General features: G+C 35.4%; 1 protein-coding gene across 1 annotated transcript in view; it reads left to right on the top strand.

The window, feature by feature from the left end:
• The window catches only part of SS18 (SS18 subunit of BAF chromatin remodeling complex), a 75,690-nt gene that overhangs the window by 1,689 nt on the left and 54,044 nt on the right, over positions 1-19,957 (top strand). The window contains exons 2-3 of the mRNA XM_082667664.1: positions 1,299-1,375; positions 10,128-10,212. Coding sequence (XP_082523790.1) covers positions 1,299-1,375; positions 10,128-10,212 — 162 coding nt within the window. The remainder of the gene's footprint in view (positions 1-1,298; positions 1,376-10,127; positions 10,213-19,957) is intronic.

Below are 19,957 nucleotides of genomic sequence, written 5' to 3'. Positions count from 1 at the left end.
TTTTTTAGAAAGGCATGTTAATATTTTTTTCCAGCGATATGAATCATATGCACAGTATTTTTTTCTGCATATGATTCATATGCAGAAAAGTCATACTGTTCAATGGGTTTTCGTGTTTAGTTAAAAGAATTACATTAACTCAATTAGTGAGAAAGAGTGGTTATGCTATTATACTTCATGCTTTCGTTGAATCTTGGAAGGGTGGGGCAGTTTTAGGAGGAACATCTACTCCTGTCACTTGATAAATCTGAGACCCTGAAATCTTAAGTTGTTTTCACAGGGTAGCAAAGCTGGCACTAAAACTAACTGGCCTTTTAATTGCTACATCAGTGCTTTTTCCTCAGTGCCACTTTGCTTAGATGAATTATTTAACCCTTAAAGCTAGTTTTGCTTTGAATTGTTATAAGATGATAGTATGATAAATTGATATGCTTCTTACTTTTAAACTTTTGGTACAACTAAATTATAAGGTAGGCTCATAGAGTCTGCGATAAATATTACAGTACTTACCTAGAAATTATTGTAATTATTGCATATTTGGAGAATCACAAAACCATGCTGTATAAAACTTGGAAACTAGCCAGCTATCTCCTTAAGCCTCCTGAGTTGAAGTTTTCATGAGCTTATTCTGGATAAAGACAGATTTTTTTTTCACTAAGACAAAGCATTACAATGATGCAAAGCCAACTTGGACTCTTAACTTTCAGTCTTTATTGTTTGTTTTTTTTGGCTGTACCCCACGGCTTGGGGGCTCTTAGCTCCCCTGCCAGGGATTGAACCTGTGCTCTCTGCAGTGGAAGCTCAGAGTCCTAACCACTGGACCATCAGGGAATTCCCTCTTAACTTTTAGTCTTAATAAGGCTAAAACTTCTATTTCAGATAGTAGAGGTAATTAAATGTTTAAACAGAAAAGAAACTCCAAATTTTCTGTGCTGAGCTTCAGGTAATAATTCAGAGGGAGAATAATTGAAATAGAAATATTAGGGAATTCCCTGGTGGTCCAATGGTTAAGACTCCATGCTTCCACTGCAGGGGACGCGGGTTCGATCCCTGGTCAGGGAATAAAATCCTGCAAGCCGGGCGGCACTGCCAAAAAAAAATAAATAAAAAAATAAAAAAATGTTGATTAAACATGATAACATTTCAAAGGTATAAAATAAGATCTTTTGTGCTGAGCTGTATACTATGTATAAAAAAAGTCCTGTGAATTCAGTTCCTGTACAGATAAATGTTTCTAGAAATCTGAATTTTTTATTAATTGTTGCACTAGATTTACAATAAACTTTTTCTCATTTCAGATGTTGGATGAAAATAACCATCTTATTCAGTGTATAATGGACTATCAGAATAAAGGAAAGACCTCAGAGTGTTCTCAGTAAGATTGATATGAATTTTTTTGTATTTGTTTTTCTGTGTTCGTTAATTTTTTACTTTTCTTTTTAAGAACAGCTTTATTGAGATGTAATTCACATACCATATAATTCACCTATTTTAAAGTGTACAATTCACTGGTTTTTAGTATATTCATAGAGTTGTACTATTACTTTAATCAATTTTAGAACATTTTCATCATTCCCAAAAGAAACCGTATCCCATTAGCAGTCACTCCCTGTTCTCACTTCCCAATCCCACACCCCTTGTTAATCACTAATTTGTTTTCTGTTTGTGTAGATTTGCTTATTGTGGACACTTCATATTAGTGGATTCATTCAATACATGGTTTTTTTTGACCGACTTCTTTCCCTTAGCATAGTGTTTTCAAGATTCATCCATGTTGAAGCTTGTATCAGTATTTCCTTCCTTTTTATTGCTGAATAATCTTCCATGGCTATACCACGTTTTATTTATTCATCAGTGATGTTGTTTGGGTTGGTTCCAATTCTTGACTATGATGAATAATGCTGCTGTGAACATTCGTGTGCAATATTTTGTGCGACTTTTCTTGATTTTTTATAAAAAAAAATTGTTCTTTGGGATGGAGTGGATATCAGTGTTTTTCTAATACTTCTTATCCTGCATTATAAAATAATGACTTCAAATTTGCATAGTCTGATTTGTGGAAAAGTTAGATCTTCACATTTATAAGGTATTTAGTTACATCCATGTACAGTTGACTCTGAACAACATGGGTTTAAACTACACAGGTGCACTTCCATGTGGATTTTTTTCAGTAAAGATGTACTGCAGTGCTACATGATCTGCGGTTGGTTGAATATGTGGATGCGGGACCATGGATACTGGGGGCAGACTGTAGAGTTATACTCAGATTTTCAACTGCGCCGGGCTCAGTCCCTCCTACCACTGTGTGCAAAGGTCAGCTGTATGTGGTTGAGAACGCAAAGTTTATGTCTAGTACAGAATTGATTACCACTTATAAGAACCGAACTTCTTACTCTGAAGTGATGATGCGTCTGAAGTAAACGGTATCCCCTAATAGAATCTGGTATAGTGGAACAAATTGAATATTTTATCAAAAGTCTCTAGAACAACACTATCAGTAGGAATATATTGGGAGCCACATAAGTAATTCTACATTTGCTAGTAGGCACATTAAACCAGTAAAAAGAAACATGAAATTAATTTTTATAATATATTTTATTTAACTTACTATTTCTAAAATAATATCTCTTCAATATGTAATCAGTATAAAAATACTAATGAGTTATTTTGTTCTTTTGTTTCATAATAAGTCTTTGGAATCCATGGTGCATCTTACCCTACTAACATGTCATTTTGTACTAGCCACAAGTTCAGTGTGTCTAGTGGCTACTGTATTGGACAACTCAGCTCTGAATATTTTACTCTCGCCATTGTTTTGGGACACATCTATCTTTCCTAGAGATCTCATTGGTCTGCTCTCAGGAAGATTTTTTCAGCAACCCTGGCTCTTCCTCTGTGTGGCTTTCATGCTGTGCTGGTCGCCTGCTGTCATCCGATTAACTCTTTACCTAGTTTTGAGTCCCTCTCCATGACTTTGTCTCTTTCCCCTTTGTTTAAAATTGTTTTTGAATTAAGAAACTTATAAACCATAAAAGTTTGTAGGGATAAAAGTCGCTTTTTTACTTCTCACTCTTGTATCTCTCTTCTCTCCACAGAGGTAATTACTTACAATGGTTTAGTACCTATCTTTCAAAACATTTTTCTGTGCATTTACAAATATGTGCTCACATTTATCTAAGCACATTTAGACAGGTATTTTAGTTTTCACAGATTAAGGTTTTCTAAATGGAATGGCTGGGTCAAAGACCGTTCTAAATCTCCAAATTACCCTGCAAAGAGATTGTATTGGTTTGCTTTCCTCCCACTAGGTTTCAGAGTCCTGGTTTTCAACCATATCTTCCAGCAACGGATACTGGCCATCTTTTAAAATTTTTTTACACATCTGATTGGTGAAAAGCGGTATCTCTTTCTAAAACCTTTTATTTTTAAATAATTTCACTCTTATAAAAAAGTTTCAAAGATAGTAGAAGAAATTGCTGTATGCCCTTCACTGAAATGCCTCAAATGTTAACATATTAGTCCACTATGTCATTCACTTCTTCCCCATGTCGTTTTTCTGAAATATTTGAGAAAAAAGTTGCAGGCATGATTCTCTCTTATCTTTGTAACATCCATGTGTATTTCATAAAAACAAGCACAAATTCTTAGAGTCTAATTGTTAAAATCAAGAATTCAGGGACTTCCCTGGTGCTTCAGTGATTAAATACTGTTATCATATTTTCAGACCTTTCAAAAATTTTGCCAATTGTCCCGTTAGTGTATTTTTTCAGTTCCGTGATCCAGTGCAGGATCAGATGTTATATTTAGGTCTGTGTCTTCAGAATACTTTAATCTGTAACTGTCCTTCAGTTTTTCTGTTATCTTTCGTGATGTTGACATTGTTGAAGAGTACAGACCAGTTGTTGTGTTATATGTCCCTCATTTTGGGTTGACTGGTGTTTCTCCTTGATTAGACTCATGTTATACACTTTTGGCAGGAGTACCACAGACAAGATGTTGCGTCCTTCTCAGTGCATCCTCAGTAACCGTGTGATAGCAGTTTGTCCCAATATTCAGGGTAACTTTGGCTACTTCGTTAAGGTGGTGCCTGCCAGGATCTCTACTGTAAAGTTACTATTTCTTCCTTTGTTATTTCTGTGTATGTGTTGGGGAGATACCTTGAGACACACATAACCCTGTTTCTTAGCCTATTTCCACACATTCGTTTTAACATCCACCAGTGATTCTGGACTAAAACAGTTATTACTGTGGCAGTTGCCAAAAGGTGACTGAACCCATCTTTCCTTCTACAGTTATTTGGAATCCTGCTGTAAGGAGCAAATTTCCCAGCCCCTGTCCCATTCATTCATTCATTGATTTGTATCTGAATGAACTTATGGATTCTTACTGTATTCTCTGGGTTTTAATTTGTTAGTCTATTATTTATTTATTTTCTTTTTCAAATTGTCCCAGATGTTGGCCACTGGGAGCCCCTCATGCTGGTTTCTTGACTTGTCTCTATTATTTTTTGAGCATTTAAAAAATTTCTTGTATGACAGAATGTTCCAGGCTCCTCTTGTACTTTTTTCTGCCCCAGTCTGGAATCATTTCTCCAAGCCCTAGTTCTTTTTTTGGAGAATAATATTTAGAAATTAAGATCTGGATGCTAGGATATCTTAATTTCTAATCACTTGTACATTTTGCATTTTATGTGACCATTGCCACTTCTTTTATGTGATTTTCTTTGATGAATCTTGTCTGTTTATATGTGAAAATTTCTTTTAAGAAATTACAACTGTGGATAATCATCAGTGGTTAGGAGATCACTACCTCATGTCAGCCATGGAATGATAACAACTGAGCGGCACTGATTAGAATAATTATTTTCACTTACAGCTTTTTTTCTTCTTTTTACTACCTTTATCCAGCTCCTCCTCTTCCCCGCCCCCCACCACTGGTAACCACACATCTGATCTCTTTTTCTGTGAGTTTGTCTGTTTTTGTTATTCTGTTATTCTTTTTGGGGGGCTGCACTGTGCAGCATGTGGGATCTTAGTTTCCTGACCAGGGATCGAACCCATGGCCCCTGCGGTGGAAGCGCTGAGTCTTAACTGCAGGACGGCCAGGGAAGTCCCTGTCCGTTTGTTTTTGAAGTATAACTGACCTACATCACAATGCTAGTTCCTGGTGCACAACATAGTGATTTGACATATCTATATGTTGCAAAATGGTCATCACACCTGTGGTCTTTTAAAATGCCAGGTAAAGCCACGGGCATAGGACTGGTTCAATTTCCTATAGGCCCTAGCAGTACGTGACAGGGATAAGACATGTTCAGATGTAGAACCCACTTTTCCAACTTGTCGGCAAAAGTTTATACTGTCTTATTCTTCATAGTCTTAGCTTTTTTGTGTATGTGATCATTTTCCCCTTCTCTGCCTATTGGCATAGACCTCATTTGATCACATATATGTATAAATGGGGCTTAAATTGATTTAGGTAGAATCTTAAATTTTGCCCTTTCTGTTGTATTTAATTTCATTCTTAGAGTTCTTCATATACTCTTTCTTTCTCAAGTTGTCAGAATTGGTTTGTGAGTGAAGAAAAAAAAATTCTCCTCTCAACATTAATAAATGTTCTTGTTTCTCACAGGAGAAGTGAAAGGAGAATAAAGAGAAACATCAATGACAGCCATCTGGGAATTGATAGTTCAATTTTATTTATTTATTTATTTATATTTTTGGCTGTGTTGGGTCTTCGTTTCTGTGCGAGGGCTTTCTCTAGTTGCGGCGAGTGGGGGCTACTCTTCATTGCGGTGCGCGGGCCTCTCACTGTCGTGGCCTCTCTTGTTGCGGAGCACAGGCTCCAGACACGCAGGCTCAGTAGTCGTGGCTCACGGGCCCAGTTGCTCCGTGGCATGTGGGATCTTCCCAGAACAGGGCTCGAACCCAGGTCGTCTGCATTGGCAGGCAGATTCTCAACCACTGCGCCACCAGGGAAGCCCAAGGTCAACTTTAATTAAACAGTTCCTTAAGATGTGATAACTGCCTGAAGCAGTGTTTTTTGTTTTTTTTTTTTTTTTGCGGTACGCGGGCCTCTCACTGTTGTGGCCTCTCCCGTTGCGGAGCACAGGCTCCGGACGCGCAGGCTCAGTGGCCATGGCTCACGGGCCCAGCTGCTCCGCGGCATGTGGCATCTTCCCGGACCGGGGCACGAAACCGTGTCCGCTGCATTGGCAGACGGCCTCTCAACCACTGTGCCACCAGGGAAGCCCTGAAGCAATGTTTTTTAAAATCAAAAGTAACTTTATTTTTATGAAAGCAGTATAGGCATTGTAGAAAATTAGAAATCACAGATATTTAAAATTTAGAGAACGAACAACATATTCTCACCACCCAAAGATTTTTCACTGGTAACATCTTTGGATATATTACTCTACCCTTATCTACACACACACACACACACGCTCACACTCACACTCACACTCACTCTCATATAAGTCAGTGAATCACCTGTAGAGCTCATATGCCCAGATCCTCTTCCCTTTAAATTCTGACAACTTATATGTAAGGATATATTATTGCTCTCTTGTGGTGTTTGGTTTGAGCATTTTCTAAATCATCCCATGTATTTGCTTAAATCAGCCCTTATTTTTTGTATTTCAGGGTGAGTGCACCTATTTCAGAGTGTGTTATAAACAGTTCTCAAGTGAAAAATTTTTGTTCATCATAGTGTAAATGAATTTAGTTTTAAATCTCTAGTTAGGAAGTTAACTTTTATTCTATAAATTGTATTTGTGTTGACCTAAAAATACACTGTTCATAGCTTCTAGGTAAAAGTTTCTTTTTCAAAATGAAATCTGACTTTTTTGGATTCATTTTGTAATTATATCAATAAATTTAATGGTGGTTATTTTACTTAATTCGAGGTAATTCATGTAGTGGCTCTTAGTGGAATCTTTGGGAAGTGAACTGCCTCTCATTTAATAGGTTAATAATTAAGGGTATCTGGAAGTATCTGCCAGTATTTATGAGGAAGTTACCATCATGAAATATAAAATGTCGAATATATTTTATATCTTCCCTTTGCTTACATACTGTTTTCTTTTATTAACGTATACGTTTTTAGAAATAATAAGCATATAAAAACTGCTTCAGTGACAAATTAATAGTATTTATAGAATTTAAAAAAAGTTTCTCAGGAAAATGTTTAATATTTGTAGAAGAATCTTGGAATAAGCTTATTTGATGAGTGCTGTAAAAAGAATGCAGTTTTTACAAGAAGAAACCCTACTGAAGTTACAAAAGACCATTAAAAACGATCATTTTTACTTACCCCCTTACATTAGGTAAAAAGATTTGGAGCTTTTGGGACAATTGTAGAAATTTGACTGGTTTCTGTGGATTCGATGGTAATATTGTATCAGTATTCATTTCCTTGTTATGATGGTTGTATTGTAGTTATATAGGGGAATGTCCTTGTTTTTGGGAAATTGACACTGAAGTGTTAGAAGTAATGGGGTATTACTGACTCTCGATGGTTTTGGAAAAAAGTGTGTCGTTGCATGCACGTGTATGTTGGTGTAGGTGTTTAGAGATAGTATAAGACAGATGTAAGATGCTGACAGTTGGGGAGCGTGGGAGAAAAATATTTGGGAGTTCTTCATACTATTCTTGAAACTGTAAGTTTGAGAGTATTTCAAGATTAAAAATTAAGATTTGATAGTTGGGGAAATGTCTTTAAAGTATTTCATAAAAGTTGCTATATTTATAGATATTTAGAACCACAAGGACTTTAGAGATCTACCCTCACTGCCATATTTTTTTAAATAAATTTATTTATTTTTGTCTGCGTTGGGTCTTCGTTGCTGGGCGCGGGCTTTCTTTAGTTGGGGCGAGCAGGGGCTACTCTGTTGCAGTGCACGTGCTTCTCATTGCAGTGGCTTCTCTTGTTGTGGAGCACGGGCTCTAGGCGCGCAGGCTTCGGTAGTTGTAGTACGCGGACTCAGTAGTTGTGGCTCGCGGACTCTAGAGTGCAGCCTCAGTAGTTGTGGCGCAGGGGCTTAGTTGCTCCACGGCATGTGGGATCTTCCCGGACCAGGGCTCGAACCCGTGTTCCCTGCATTGGCAGCAGATTCTTAGCCACTGTGCCACCAGGGAAGTTCCTGCCATTATTTTATAAATGAGGCCTCAAGCGTGTGGCAGATTAAACAGTATTTTAACACTGGCTTACCGAGGACCAATAAGCATGACTAGAATTTTCTTAAAGGGTCATGAGTAAGCCATAGTCTCTGAGTAAAGTTGGTATTTTTATTTTTGATAGGGCAGTCAGCAAATCTCATATCTGAGTACATGTGATAGAGCCATACTAATATTCAGAAGAAAAGAAAAACTTGAAAGAGCAGCCTTTGAAATGGGTTACATGTTCTAATGGCTGGTTGGTTTTTTAAAGATGGCAAGATTGTAGAATCCTGTATCTTAAATTCCATTCAAGATGTCTGTGGAATAATGAAGTAGTTCCAGCTAGTGGTGCCTGTTAGTGCTGTTTGAAGAATTTCAATGACATAATTAACCATTATGAATAATTCAGTGCAAAATAATAATTCTTGGTCCTTGTTTGTTTAAGGATCCCTATAACAATATATCATGTCTGATTGAGCAACATAGTGTATATGTGAGGAGGAGCATTAAGAACTTAGACTTGTTTTTAAACAACAACAAAAAAACAAAAACAAAGAAACAAGGAAACCTTGGGAAGTGTTGGATATATCTGTTACCTCCATGGTGGTGATGTTTTCACTGGTGTTCGTGTATGTCCAAGCTCATCAAATTGTACACATTAAATACGTGAAGTTCTTTATATATATCAGTTATATCTCAATAAATTTATAAAAAAACAAACAAGCAAACTATAAAAGTATGATCTTGTTGGTGAAGAAACTTTAAGTTCAGTGAGAAATAAGTTTTTTCCTCCCTAATAAGAAAACAGTAGTGAAACCAGTTTTTCCAGCAGGATATAAATAATGCAGCGAAGAATTTACTAGGATTCCTCTTAAGGGTGTCTGTCTTAGAAAATTACTTCATTTGGGATCCATATTAGAAGACTCTTTAGCTGAATAAAGTTCTTTTGACTTATTTTCATTATTTTAATTTGTATAGTATTTATTAGTAAATGAAATTCTAAAAGCTTAATTTGATGCACGTTTTACGTTTGTATTATTTTGTGGGTTTACCAGCACTAGTAATTGGATCACTACTAATTTCAATCTGGTTTCATCTGAGTTAATTTTTTAAATTATGAAAAGTGGCTTAGCAAAACTAATTCATAGGTAAGTAAGATCACAATAAACATGTTTAACCACTTGACTCTGATAATGAGAATTTGCTTTATTTTTTAAAGTTAATTTGCAGTGTTGTTGGTGTTGGTGTCCTATTATTTCCTCCATCCCGGTGCTTTAGCATATAACTTTTTTCTTTTGTTTGTAATTGGAGATGCCTCTTTATTGTCCTCTATATACGTCCTGATAGATGGGCAGCATAACCACGGCAGGCATAGATTGTTGGTCACTGCTGCAGGAATGAGAAGGGAAAAAATGTGTGGTTTCCACCTCCTTTCTGACATTTTAGCAGAGCGTGTTGACTGTACTTGGCTTTGAGGTTTTTGGCAACACGAAAATGGCAGAGGGAAGGGAATAAGCATATCAGTTTTGTTGATTCCTTCATTCTAGATCTCTTTGTATATGTTATATGTGTGGAGCCAGTACCTGTCTCAGTTATTCCATTTACTATGCTGTACAATCTTGTACAAGTTACTAACCTTTCTAAACCTCAATTTCTTTATCTGTGAAATGGAGAAAATAAGAATCTTCACTTCATAGTGTTGGTTTGAGGATTAAATCGGATGTTTAAGTATGTAAAACAACTATAGCAATATCTAGCACATGGTAAGAGCTCCGTGTTTATTATTGTCTTTGAACATACTTATTTGGAATTATTTTGCAGAGGAACTAGGAAAAATTGAAGTGCTGTTGATGTTCAGGTAACAGAAATCACTCATTAAACTTGAGGAATAAAATGCTGTTTGTATAATATGTAAGCAGATAGGAAGAAAATTATTTTTTAATATTGATATTTGTTTTGTTTTAATAGGTATCAACAGATGCTGCATACAAACTTGGTCTACCTTGCTACAATAGCAGATTCTAATCAAAACATGCAGTCTCTTTTACCAGCAGTAAGTACCTTTAAAATAGTGTGAAGTAGATAATTTTTATAGAGTTCTTTACAGAATAACACATTTTTGTTTGGTGATTCTGAGTTTTGTTTAGCAAATCCTGCCCTCTTCTGAGAACATGAAGATATTCTCCTATATGATCTACAAGCTTTATTATTTTGCCTTCATATTTAATTTGAATTAATTCACCTGGAATTGATTCCCTGACTGAAGAAGTTATATCCATCCATCTATTCACTAACCCACCTATTTATTTATTTATTTATTTATTTATTTAAATGTGTAATTGCACAAATTATTTAGGAACAAATCTGTAATATTTTAAAGCAGATCCCCAGCCAATCATATATGTAATTTAATATGCATCTCTGGCAGATAAGGACTATTATCCCACACCACAAAATTAACCAGAATCTCTTAATGTCTTATAATACCCAGGATGTTTTCAATTTTCACCAATTATCTAAAAAACTCGAATGTTTTAATGATTGTTTGCCACAGAATCCAAACAAGGTCCACCTGTTGCATTCGTTGATCTGTGTCTTAAGTTTTTTTTAATCTGTATCAGTTTATATTTTTTATTCTCCATTTATTTGTTGAAGAAACTGGGTCATATATTTTGCAGAACTTCTCACATTTTGGATTTGGCTGATTGTATCCTCGTGGTTCTTTAACGTGTTCCTCCATCTCATCTCTGTTTCCTCTAAACTAATAATTTATAGATTGAGAGGCTCCATTAGAATTAGGTTTAGTTTTATGTTATTTCATTGGTGGCCCCGTGTTTGTGTTGCCTGTTGTATCTCGTTAGCAGGGACATATTTTGTTGTCCCGTTTTTAGTGATGTCAGGATTGATCAGTGCACACAGTTGGTACTGGTCTGATCAGTCCATTATAAAGTTCCCCATCTACCTTTCAGTTAGTGGTTTTAGCAGTCATTGGTGCTTGTTGACCAGGTTCGTTGTTTCATTTTAGGATCTAAGAACAATGAGTTTCTAACTTTACAGTTCCTCCTACAATGTACTTCTTTTAAAAAGGAAAATTTCCTTTAATCAAATATTTGATTATCCTGAAATAGAGAGTTCTATAGGAAAGTCATGATAAAGGCTTGATTCTATTCCTTTATCAATTTTCGGAATAACCAGTTGGTGTCTAGCAACCTGCAAAAGATGACCAAGGATTTTGTCTTTTTTTTATTATCTGAACTTATACATTTTTATATTTTTAATGTGTTTAAATCCATTGAGTCATTTTTTGTGATACTCAAGTTTTCTCACCTGTGGTCAGTGGGTACCCCTTCATTTGGCTCCTGTGTCCTTCTGACATGATTTCGTTATTGTATAGCTTCTTCGCTTCAGAATTTGTGAGAGAGATCAGACTGATTATGTTTTCTGCCCCAGAACTATTCTGCCCCAACTATTTTTCCAACCAGCCTTTTTCCTATGGGAATTGGTATTTAGAAACCACAATTTGGATGTTTGGGGCATTCATTATTACTGAGTTTCCATTTTTTCTTGGCATTTTCAGCAGACAGAGGTAGTAAACACGCTTTTTTAAAAGAAAGAAAATATTAAATTAGTGATATTGCCACTTCAGGAAAAGTTTTTTTACCCAGATTTGATTTTATGTATTAGTATCTCTTCTGTCTTACTCTAAAAATCTTGATACCTCAATGACGTTATTATAGTCACTTGTTTGCTTTATACTACTATATATGTAACATAATTTCAATATAACAATACCAAGATTGCCGCTAACAATAATATGGTTGTCCTTAGATATATCTCACTAGGGATATATAATGAATAAATTTAGTTTTGAATCTGAAAGAATGTTAATGTGATTTTTTGCCATGGATTTCATTATCAGCTAGTATGAGCAATAGATTTGATTTCATTTGTTTCCAGGTAGATAATTCTCTCCCAGCATTATCTGTTAGAAAAATAAAACAAAATGTCTTTTCTCTATTTTGTCATGCCACTTGATATTATATATCAAGTGTCCATATATGTGCGGGTCTGTGTCTAATCTCTCTATTCTGTTCCATTGGCCAGTTTTTATAAATTCCACTATCTTGTCACAGTTGTCATAGTCCAATAAGTCTTGATGTATGTTAGAGAAGTTCTTTACTTATTCCTTATATTCCTTATTTTTTTCAAGAATATCTTGTGTACTGATCCTTTGCATTTCCATATACACTTAAACATCAGCATGTCCAACATAATCCGCTTGTGATTTTCATTGAGGTGAACTTGACTATAAATCAATTTGGAGAGAATTGATGTCTCTACAATACTGAGTCTTTCAAATCATGATCATTGCATGTATTTTGATTTATTTAGTCCTTTACTATCTGTCAATAAAGTTTTGTGATTTTCCTGCAAAGGAAATTTACACATCTCTCTCCTGCAGAGACATTTACACATCTCTCTGGATTTATTGCTAAGTACCTCGTATTTTTGAGGCAATTTGAAATGGAATCGTTGTTTTTTAAGTTTTATTTTGTAACTGTGATTACAGTTTACATAGAAACTCAATTGATTTTGAATCTCACAGCCTTGTTCAACTCTTACTTCTAACAATTTTTCTGTAGATACTTCCAGTTTTCTATATTCACGAACATATTTGTGAATAATGAGTTTTGTTTTTTCTTGCCAATCCTTACACCTTTTATTTCTTTCTCTTGCCTTACTTCTCTGGCTAGGACCTCCAGTACATTCCTGAATAGAAGTGGTGATAGAGGACATCTTAATCTTGTTCCTGATCACAAAGGGAAAGCTTTCACTGTTTGACCATTATGTATGATGCTTGCTGTAGTTTTTTTTGTGGATACCTTTTATCAGATTAAGGAAGTTCCCTTTCGTTTCTGTTGTGCTAATAGTTTATATATTGAATGGATGTTAAATTTTATTAAATACTTCTATTACATCTAATGAGGTGATCATAGTTTTTTCTTTAATCTGTTAATGTGGTGAGTTACATTGATTTACTTCTCAATGCTCAGTCAGTCTTGGATTTTTGTAATTAACCTACTTTTTCATGACCCACTTGGTCATGGTCTTTTTAAAAAAATTGCTGTATTCAGTTTGTTAAATTTTTGATCAAGATTTTTATGGCTGTTCATGAGTGTCATTGATTTTTAATTTTCTTTTCTTATAATGCCTTTGTCTGTTTTTTATTTTGAGGTTATGCTGGCTTCATAAAATGACCTGCAGAATTTTCCCACTTTTTCTTATCTGGAAGAATTCGCAGAGTATAACCGTTTCCTAAATGATTGGTGTAATTCTTTAGAAAAGCCATTTGGATCTGAAATTTTCTTTGTGAGGCTTTTATTTACTGACTCAATTTCTTTATGGTTATAGGACAGTTTATACATTTCTATATCTTATGAGGTAGCTATTTTGGTAAATTGTGCTTTTTAACATTTTATCCAGATTTTCAAATTTATTGACATAAAGTTTGTGAAATAATCTCTTTTTTCTAATGTCTGTGGGATCTGTAGTGATAGTTTATTTTCTTCTTAATGTGGTTTATTTGTGTCTCCTCGTTAAAAAATTTTTTTTGATCACTGTTGCCACGTATTTATTGTATTTTCTTCTTTTAGTCTTTAAAGCGTCAGTTTTTGACTTTCTCTGTTGCAGCATTTCTCAAACTTTTTGTTCACAGAACCCCATTATGTTATACTTAAACATTACTGAGCACTCTGAGGAGTTTCATGTCAGTTATATACACTGATATTATTGATTATATTTTACTTATTACACTAATATTCATTTAAAATGAACAACAGTAAACCCATTGCGTGTTAATATAAATAACATTCTTTAAAGGAAAAATAACTGTATCTTTGAAAAAAAATTTAGTGAGTTAAATGACACTTTAATAATTTTGCAAATTTCTTTTAACTGGCTTAATAGGAAACATCTGTATTCTCATATCTACTTCTGGATTCAATCTAGCATATGTTTTGGTTGAAGTAGAAGAAAATCCAGTCCCACACAGATGTGAAATTTGAAAAGGGAAGAATATTTTTAGCCTTTTTAGGTTGTGGATAATCTGTGATAGTATAGCAGATCTCAGCAAGTGTTTTTTAAAGGTTAGTTGCAGTATGGAATCTGAAATTATATCAGTACATTTTTCTTATTCTGGTACATTAAAGTTCATTGGTCTGTTTTGCATTCTGTATGGATCTTTTACTCATGTGTGATTTCATAACATCATGCTTTGGTCATTTGGAAAATAATAAGTTCACTTAGTTATGCACCTTTTCCAAATACTGATATATTTCATTATATGATACCAAAAAATTGGTGATTTTTTTGAAATCACCACCAATCTAATCAGAAAGGTCTCTTAAGTACTGGGATGTTGTCAAGCTCAAGACAGTAAATCTTAGTTTGCCAAATTCCCAGTTCTTCCGTGAAAAGTCAAATTTGATCATTCGCAGAAAATGCCATCAGTTGTTTTCCAGGCTCACGGTGTTCAGTTTTGAGGAAATGTCTGCCAAATACCCAAGCCTGGATAAGTATAATTTGGCTAGATATTGTTCTTTTGTTTGTTTTTTTTTGCGGTACGCGGGCCTCTCACTGCTGTGGCCTCTCCCGTTGTGGAGCACAGGCTCCGGACGCGCAGGCTCAGCGGCCATGGCTCACGGGCCCAGCCACTCCGCGGCATGTGGGATCTTCCCGGACCGGGGCACGAACCCGTGTCCCCTGTATCGGCAGGTGGACTCTCAACCACTGCTCCACCAGGGAAGCCCTAGATATTGTTCTTTTAAGTAAAATTGGTGTTCCATGAAAACAGTGCCTAAATCAGCAAGCAGCACAATCACAAAGTGTTTTCATTTTACTTTGATTTGCAGCAGATATGTTTATTATTTTCACATTTTGTCACACAGAATATTTAACTGACACGGAGAATTTAATAAATGAATAATTTTTACTGCTTCGTCAAGGACATTCTTAAGTGAAAATGACTTTTTCTTTCTTTAACTGCTAGTCTGGGGCAGTCAATAGTACGATGATTTACAGTAGAGTTTGATACCTTGATATATGCCAAGGCTCCATCAGTGACATCCACTTTTGCTTTTGCACCATGATGTTGTAAATATCAACATAGCCTAAAAGACAAACATCATCTTAGTATTATTATGGAAATAGTTTTGACCTTTTAGATTCCCTAAAAGAATCTTGAGAAGCAGACTTTGTGACCATTACTCTTTTGTACGTTTTTGGATATGATTAATTTCTGATCTCATCTTTATTATTTCATTTTATTTTCCTTCAGTGTATTTTGCTGTCCTTTTTCTGAGTTTTAAGATGAATGCCTTCTTCATCAGTTTTAATCCTTCCATACTAATACATGCATTTGAAGGGTGTAAATTTCTGTCTAATTAGTTCTGTTATGTAGTATATTCATATTTATTCAGTTCCAAATATTTTATAATTTCCGTTGTTATTTCTTCTTTTTACATGGGTTGATAAATATATTAGTTTGCAAACATAGGGAGATTTTATTGTTTTCTTTTTCTTAATGATTTCTGACTTCTTTGCATTGTGGGTAGGTAACACTTTGTATGATTTCAGTTCTTGGGAATTCTTTGAGATTTGTTTTACAATCCAGCATATGGTCAGTTTTTACAAATGTTCTATGTATTCTTTAGCCCCTGAGTGCAGAGTCCTGTATATGTTCACTAGTTCAGGTGTGTTAATCTTGTTTGAATCTTCTGCATAGCCTTACTGAATTTTTTTTTTAACTTTGTGATGTTTCATTTGTGTGTTTGTTCTATCAGTTACTGAGAGGTGTATGTTTAAAATGTCCAAGTATAGTTGTGGATTGACTGTTTTTCCTTGTAAATCTTTCGAGTTTATTATATTTTGAGGCACTGTAGTGGATGCATGTATGTTTAGAAATGTTATAGCTTTCTGGTTCTTTGTAACATGTCATTATGAAGTATCCCTCCTTATCTCTAATTATGCTTTTTGTATTAATGTCTGCTTGTCTGGTTTTTGTGTAGCTGAGTCATCTTTCTTTAGCATTTGCATGGTATATCCACCTTTCCATTTCTTTGTGTTAGAGATATGTGTCTTATGAACAGCATGTTGTTTTTTTAAAAAAAATCCAATCCAGCAATCTTTGTTATTTACTTGAAACATCAAATCCATTTACAGTGAACGTAATTGCTTATATATCTTAATTTAAACCTGACATCATAGAATGCACTTTATTTTTGTCTCATCTGTTTATATTCCTTTTTTTCTGTTCTTTTTGTCTTGATAATTATTTAAAAAAATTTTTTCCCCCACTAGTTTGGAAATTATATACTTACATACTTATTATTATTTTAGAGGTTACTATATAGTTAACAATTCAAGGACCCTCAGATACTTTATTTCAATTAATTCCCTCAATGACTTATCCATTGTGTTACACATTTTAAATCTGTGGATGTTTACTCACAAGTGATTTTTACTTTTTTTTAAAGTTAGTCTTCATTAGGTGATTATCATTGTTACCATTTTTGATGCTTTTCATTCCTCCCTTCATTTACAACCTTTTCTCTCAGATCATTTCTTTTTTCCTCCCTAGAGAACATATTTCAGTATTTCCTTTTAGCATTGGTTTGGTGGTGACAGACACCTTCAGGTCTTTTTTTGTTTGTTTTTGTTTTTTTGGTGATCTAAAAATGCCTTTTCACTATCATTCTTAAAAGATGTTTTTGCCAGGGACAGGTTTTAGGTTGGCATGTGAGCACATTAAATTAATCATTCTGCTGTTTTCTGGCTTTTATCTATTGACAGTTGAATGTCAGTGTAAACGTTACTATTTTGAAGGCAGTTTGACTGTTTTCTTTGACTGTGTTGAAGATTTTTTGCGTTGTCTAGTGTTTTTTGCAGTTTTACTATGATCTCTCTAGGTGTGCGTTTCTTTTTATTTATCCTGCTTGGTGTTTGTTGAGATTTCTGAAATCTGTGGATTGATATCAGTTTTGGAAAATTCTCAACTGGCTTTCTATATTGGCTAACATGCCCACAGCAAATGTAGCCCCCAAGTTTGGGCCCATGTCTCTAGAATTTTTTTCTTCTGGATCTTGGCCTGTTCATTTCTAACTACTTTGTCTGCTCTTCCATATCTTTAAACATATTTTAAAAGTATTTTCTCCAGCTTTTTTTGTTGTCCGCAGTGGAGGGTTTGAATGACCTAATTTGCTGTTAACCTGTGATTCCTTAGTATTGGAATAGAATTCTGTTTTGCTATCCATAGAATATTAGTTATTTTTAAGGCTTCTTAGATACGACTGTTTCACTGGAGAGAGAACAAACACTTGCAGAAGGACTACTAAGTATTGGGTCCTTTCAGTACTTTATTTCATCCTTAGAATTTTTTAAGATATTAGTCCCATTCTATGGTTGAGGAAACTGAGTCTCAGGGTGATTAATGCATCTAGGAACTTGTAGTTGCTAAGTGGTAGCATGGCATTTGAACCCAGGCCTTACTGAAAGCAGTTCATGCATTATGATACCAAGTCATGTTGCTATTAGGATGGAATAGAAATTAAAGTCTGACACATTTGCTCTTAAGTTTGTGTATCAGGGTAGGACGTGGCTAGATTTTTCAAGAGCTTGAATCTAAATTTTACAACCTGCAGTGTCTTGATTGTTCTACTGTGTTGTTATGGAAATGAATGCCTTGATCATTTTTGTTTCTTTCTTGTCTAGCATTATTCCTGTACTCAGGTGTTAAGTTTAAAAAATAAAGTTAAATGAATGAGTCTGCTTATAGTTTGGGGACTATACTATAGATTTAAGAGGCAGGTTAAGAATTTAGCTTATTAGTGGGAAGCAGCCACACGGGGAGATCAGCTTGGTGCTTTGTGACCACCTAGAGGGGTGGGATAGGGAGGGTGGGAGGGAAAAGCAAGAGGGAGGGGATGTGGGGATATATGTATACTTATAGCTGATTCACTTTGTTATACAGCAGAAACTAACACACCATTGTAAAGCAATTATACTCCAATAAAGATGTTAAAAAAAAAAGAATTTAGCTTATTATCACCATGGTGACCTATAACTCAGTGATTCTTTTTTTTTTTTTTTTGCGGTACGTGGGCCTCTCACCACCGCGGCCCCTCCCGTTGTGGAGCGGACCAGGGCACGAACCCGTGTCCCCTGCATTGGCAGGCGGACTCTCAACCACTGCGCCACCAGGGAAACCCTCTTTTTTTTTTTTTTCTCCTGTTCTAGTACATCTGAAAGATGTGACACATTGTGAACATGTTCTCATCAAAACAGTAACGCATTGCACAGGGGTTCTCAAGTCAGGGCACTGAGTGTGAAGAGGGGACGTTCTCCTCCAGATAGTCTTAGAGCCTCGTGGGTGGTTGGGGAATGAGGGTAGTTTGCAGAGTGTTCTCAGGTGATTCTGTTGACCCTTCCGTATCCCTTCTACCCAACCAATTGAGAGTCTCTACGTGACTTATAGTACTGTGCAATTCTGGATTTTGTCAGTTTGTCTTGATTTGAAATATTGTCTTCATAATAGATGGAAATGTCTTAAAGTCTTAAACATTACAGTTTCTCAGATATGTCCCATATTCTCTCCAGCTTCTATGCAGAACACAAAAATGTTGGGTCATACCACACATCTTGAGATTTAGTTACTCATTTCTCTTGCCCTTCCTCAAGGAGGTGGTAATTATTGAGAAGCCAGTGTGGTAAAATTTAGCTCCCATAGATATTCATTAAGGTGCTGCAAAATCTCTAACTCAGAATTTACTATTCCATTCTCATCTGTTGCTAAGTTATACATTGTTATTGAATTTTTTTTCATTTGTTTTTTATAGAGTTTACATTTTTCCCTACAAATCAAATAGGACAGTAAAAATTATTATTTATATTCAGGGAAAGTATTATTTTACCGTCACCTGGTTAAGAACCATTACAAAGGAAAGACACATTTCATTACAAACCTACCATTGTTTCAGATTCATTTAACACAGTTACTATTTTACATCATATTTTACTAAAGAATACAGTTATTGCCATTTGTGTATTTTGAAATAAAATTTTTCCTTCTTAATATTGGTCAAAGTTTTATTTAAAATGTGTAATCAGGGCTTCCCTGGTGGCGCAGTGGTTGGGAGTCCGCCTGCCGATGCAGCGGACACGGGTTCGTGCCCCGGTTCGGGAGGATCCCACATGCCACGGAGCGGCTGGGCCCATGAGCCATGGCCGCTGAGCCTGCACGTCCGGAGCCTGTGCTCCGCAACGGGAGAGGCCACAACAGTGAGAGGCCCGCGTACCGCAAAAATAAATAAATAAAATATGTGATCACATTTTCATTTTAAAAAATGGGTATTTTGAAGGTTAGGTTGCTTGGGAAGCTAAGTTAACAAAGGAAGAGGGGTTTTAGAAAGCCTAGAGATAAATAGATCCTCATAGTAGGGGTAACAACAGAGTTGGACCAATAATAAAAGCGGGGCTAAAGAGGGGGAAAATCAGCAAGAAGGAAACAGTTGGATTAGAAATGAAATAGGAAGAAAGCTGAATTTGAGAAAACTAGAATAGTAGAATACATACAACCAATCTGCCAAAAGGGATAAAATATACTACTTACTAACTGTAGTTTGAGAAATTTTGACCCTGAAAAAGGACTGTATGTTTTAGGGTGATTTTACTGAAGTTTTCCAGAACGGCATTTTTCACTTTATTTAACTGGTTAGTAATGTGCTCATGATTATACGTATGCT

The sequence above is a fragment of the Grampus griseus genome, assembly GCF_964374135.1.
Source record: "Grampus griseus genome assembly, chromosome: 12".
Classification (NCBI taxonomy): domain Eukaryota; kingdom Metazoa; phylum Chordata; class Mammalia; order Artiodactyla; family Delphinidae; genus Grampus; species Grampus griseus.
Note: the sequence above shows the minus strand (reverse complement) of the source record. Positions and strands in the feature narration are given on the sequence as shown.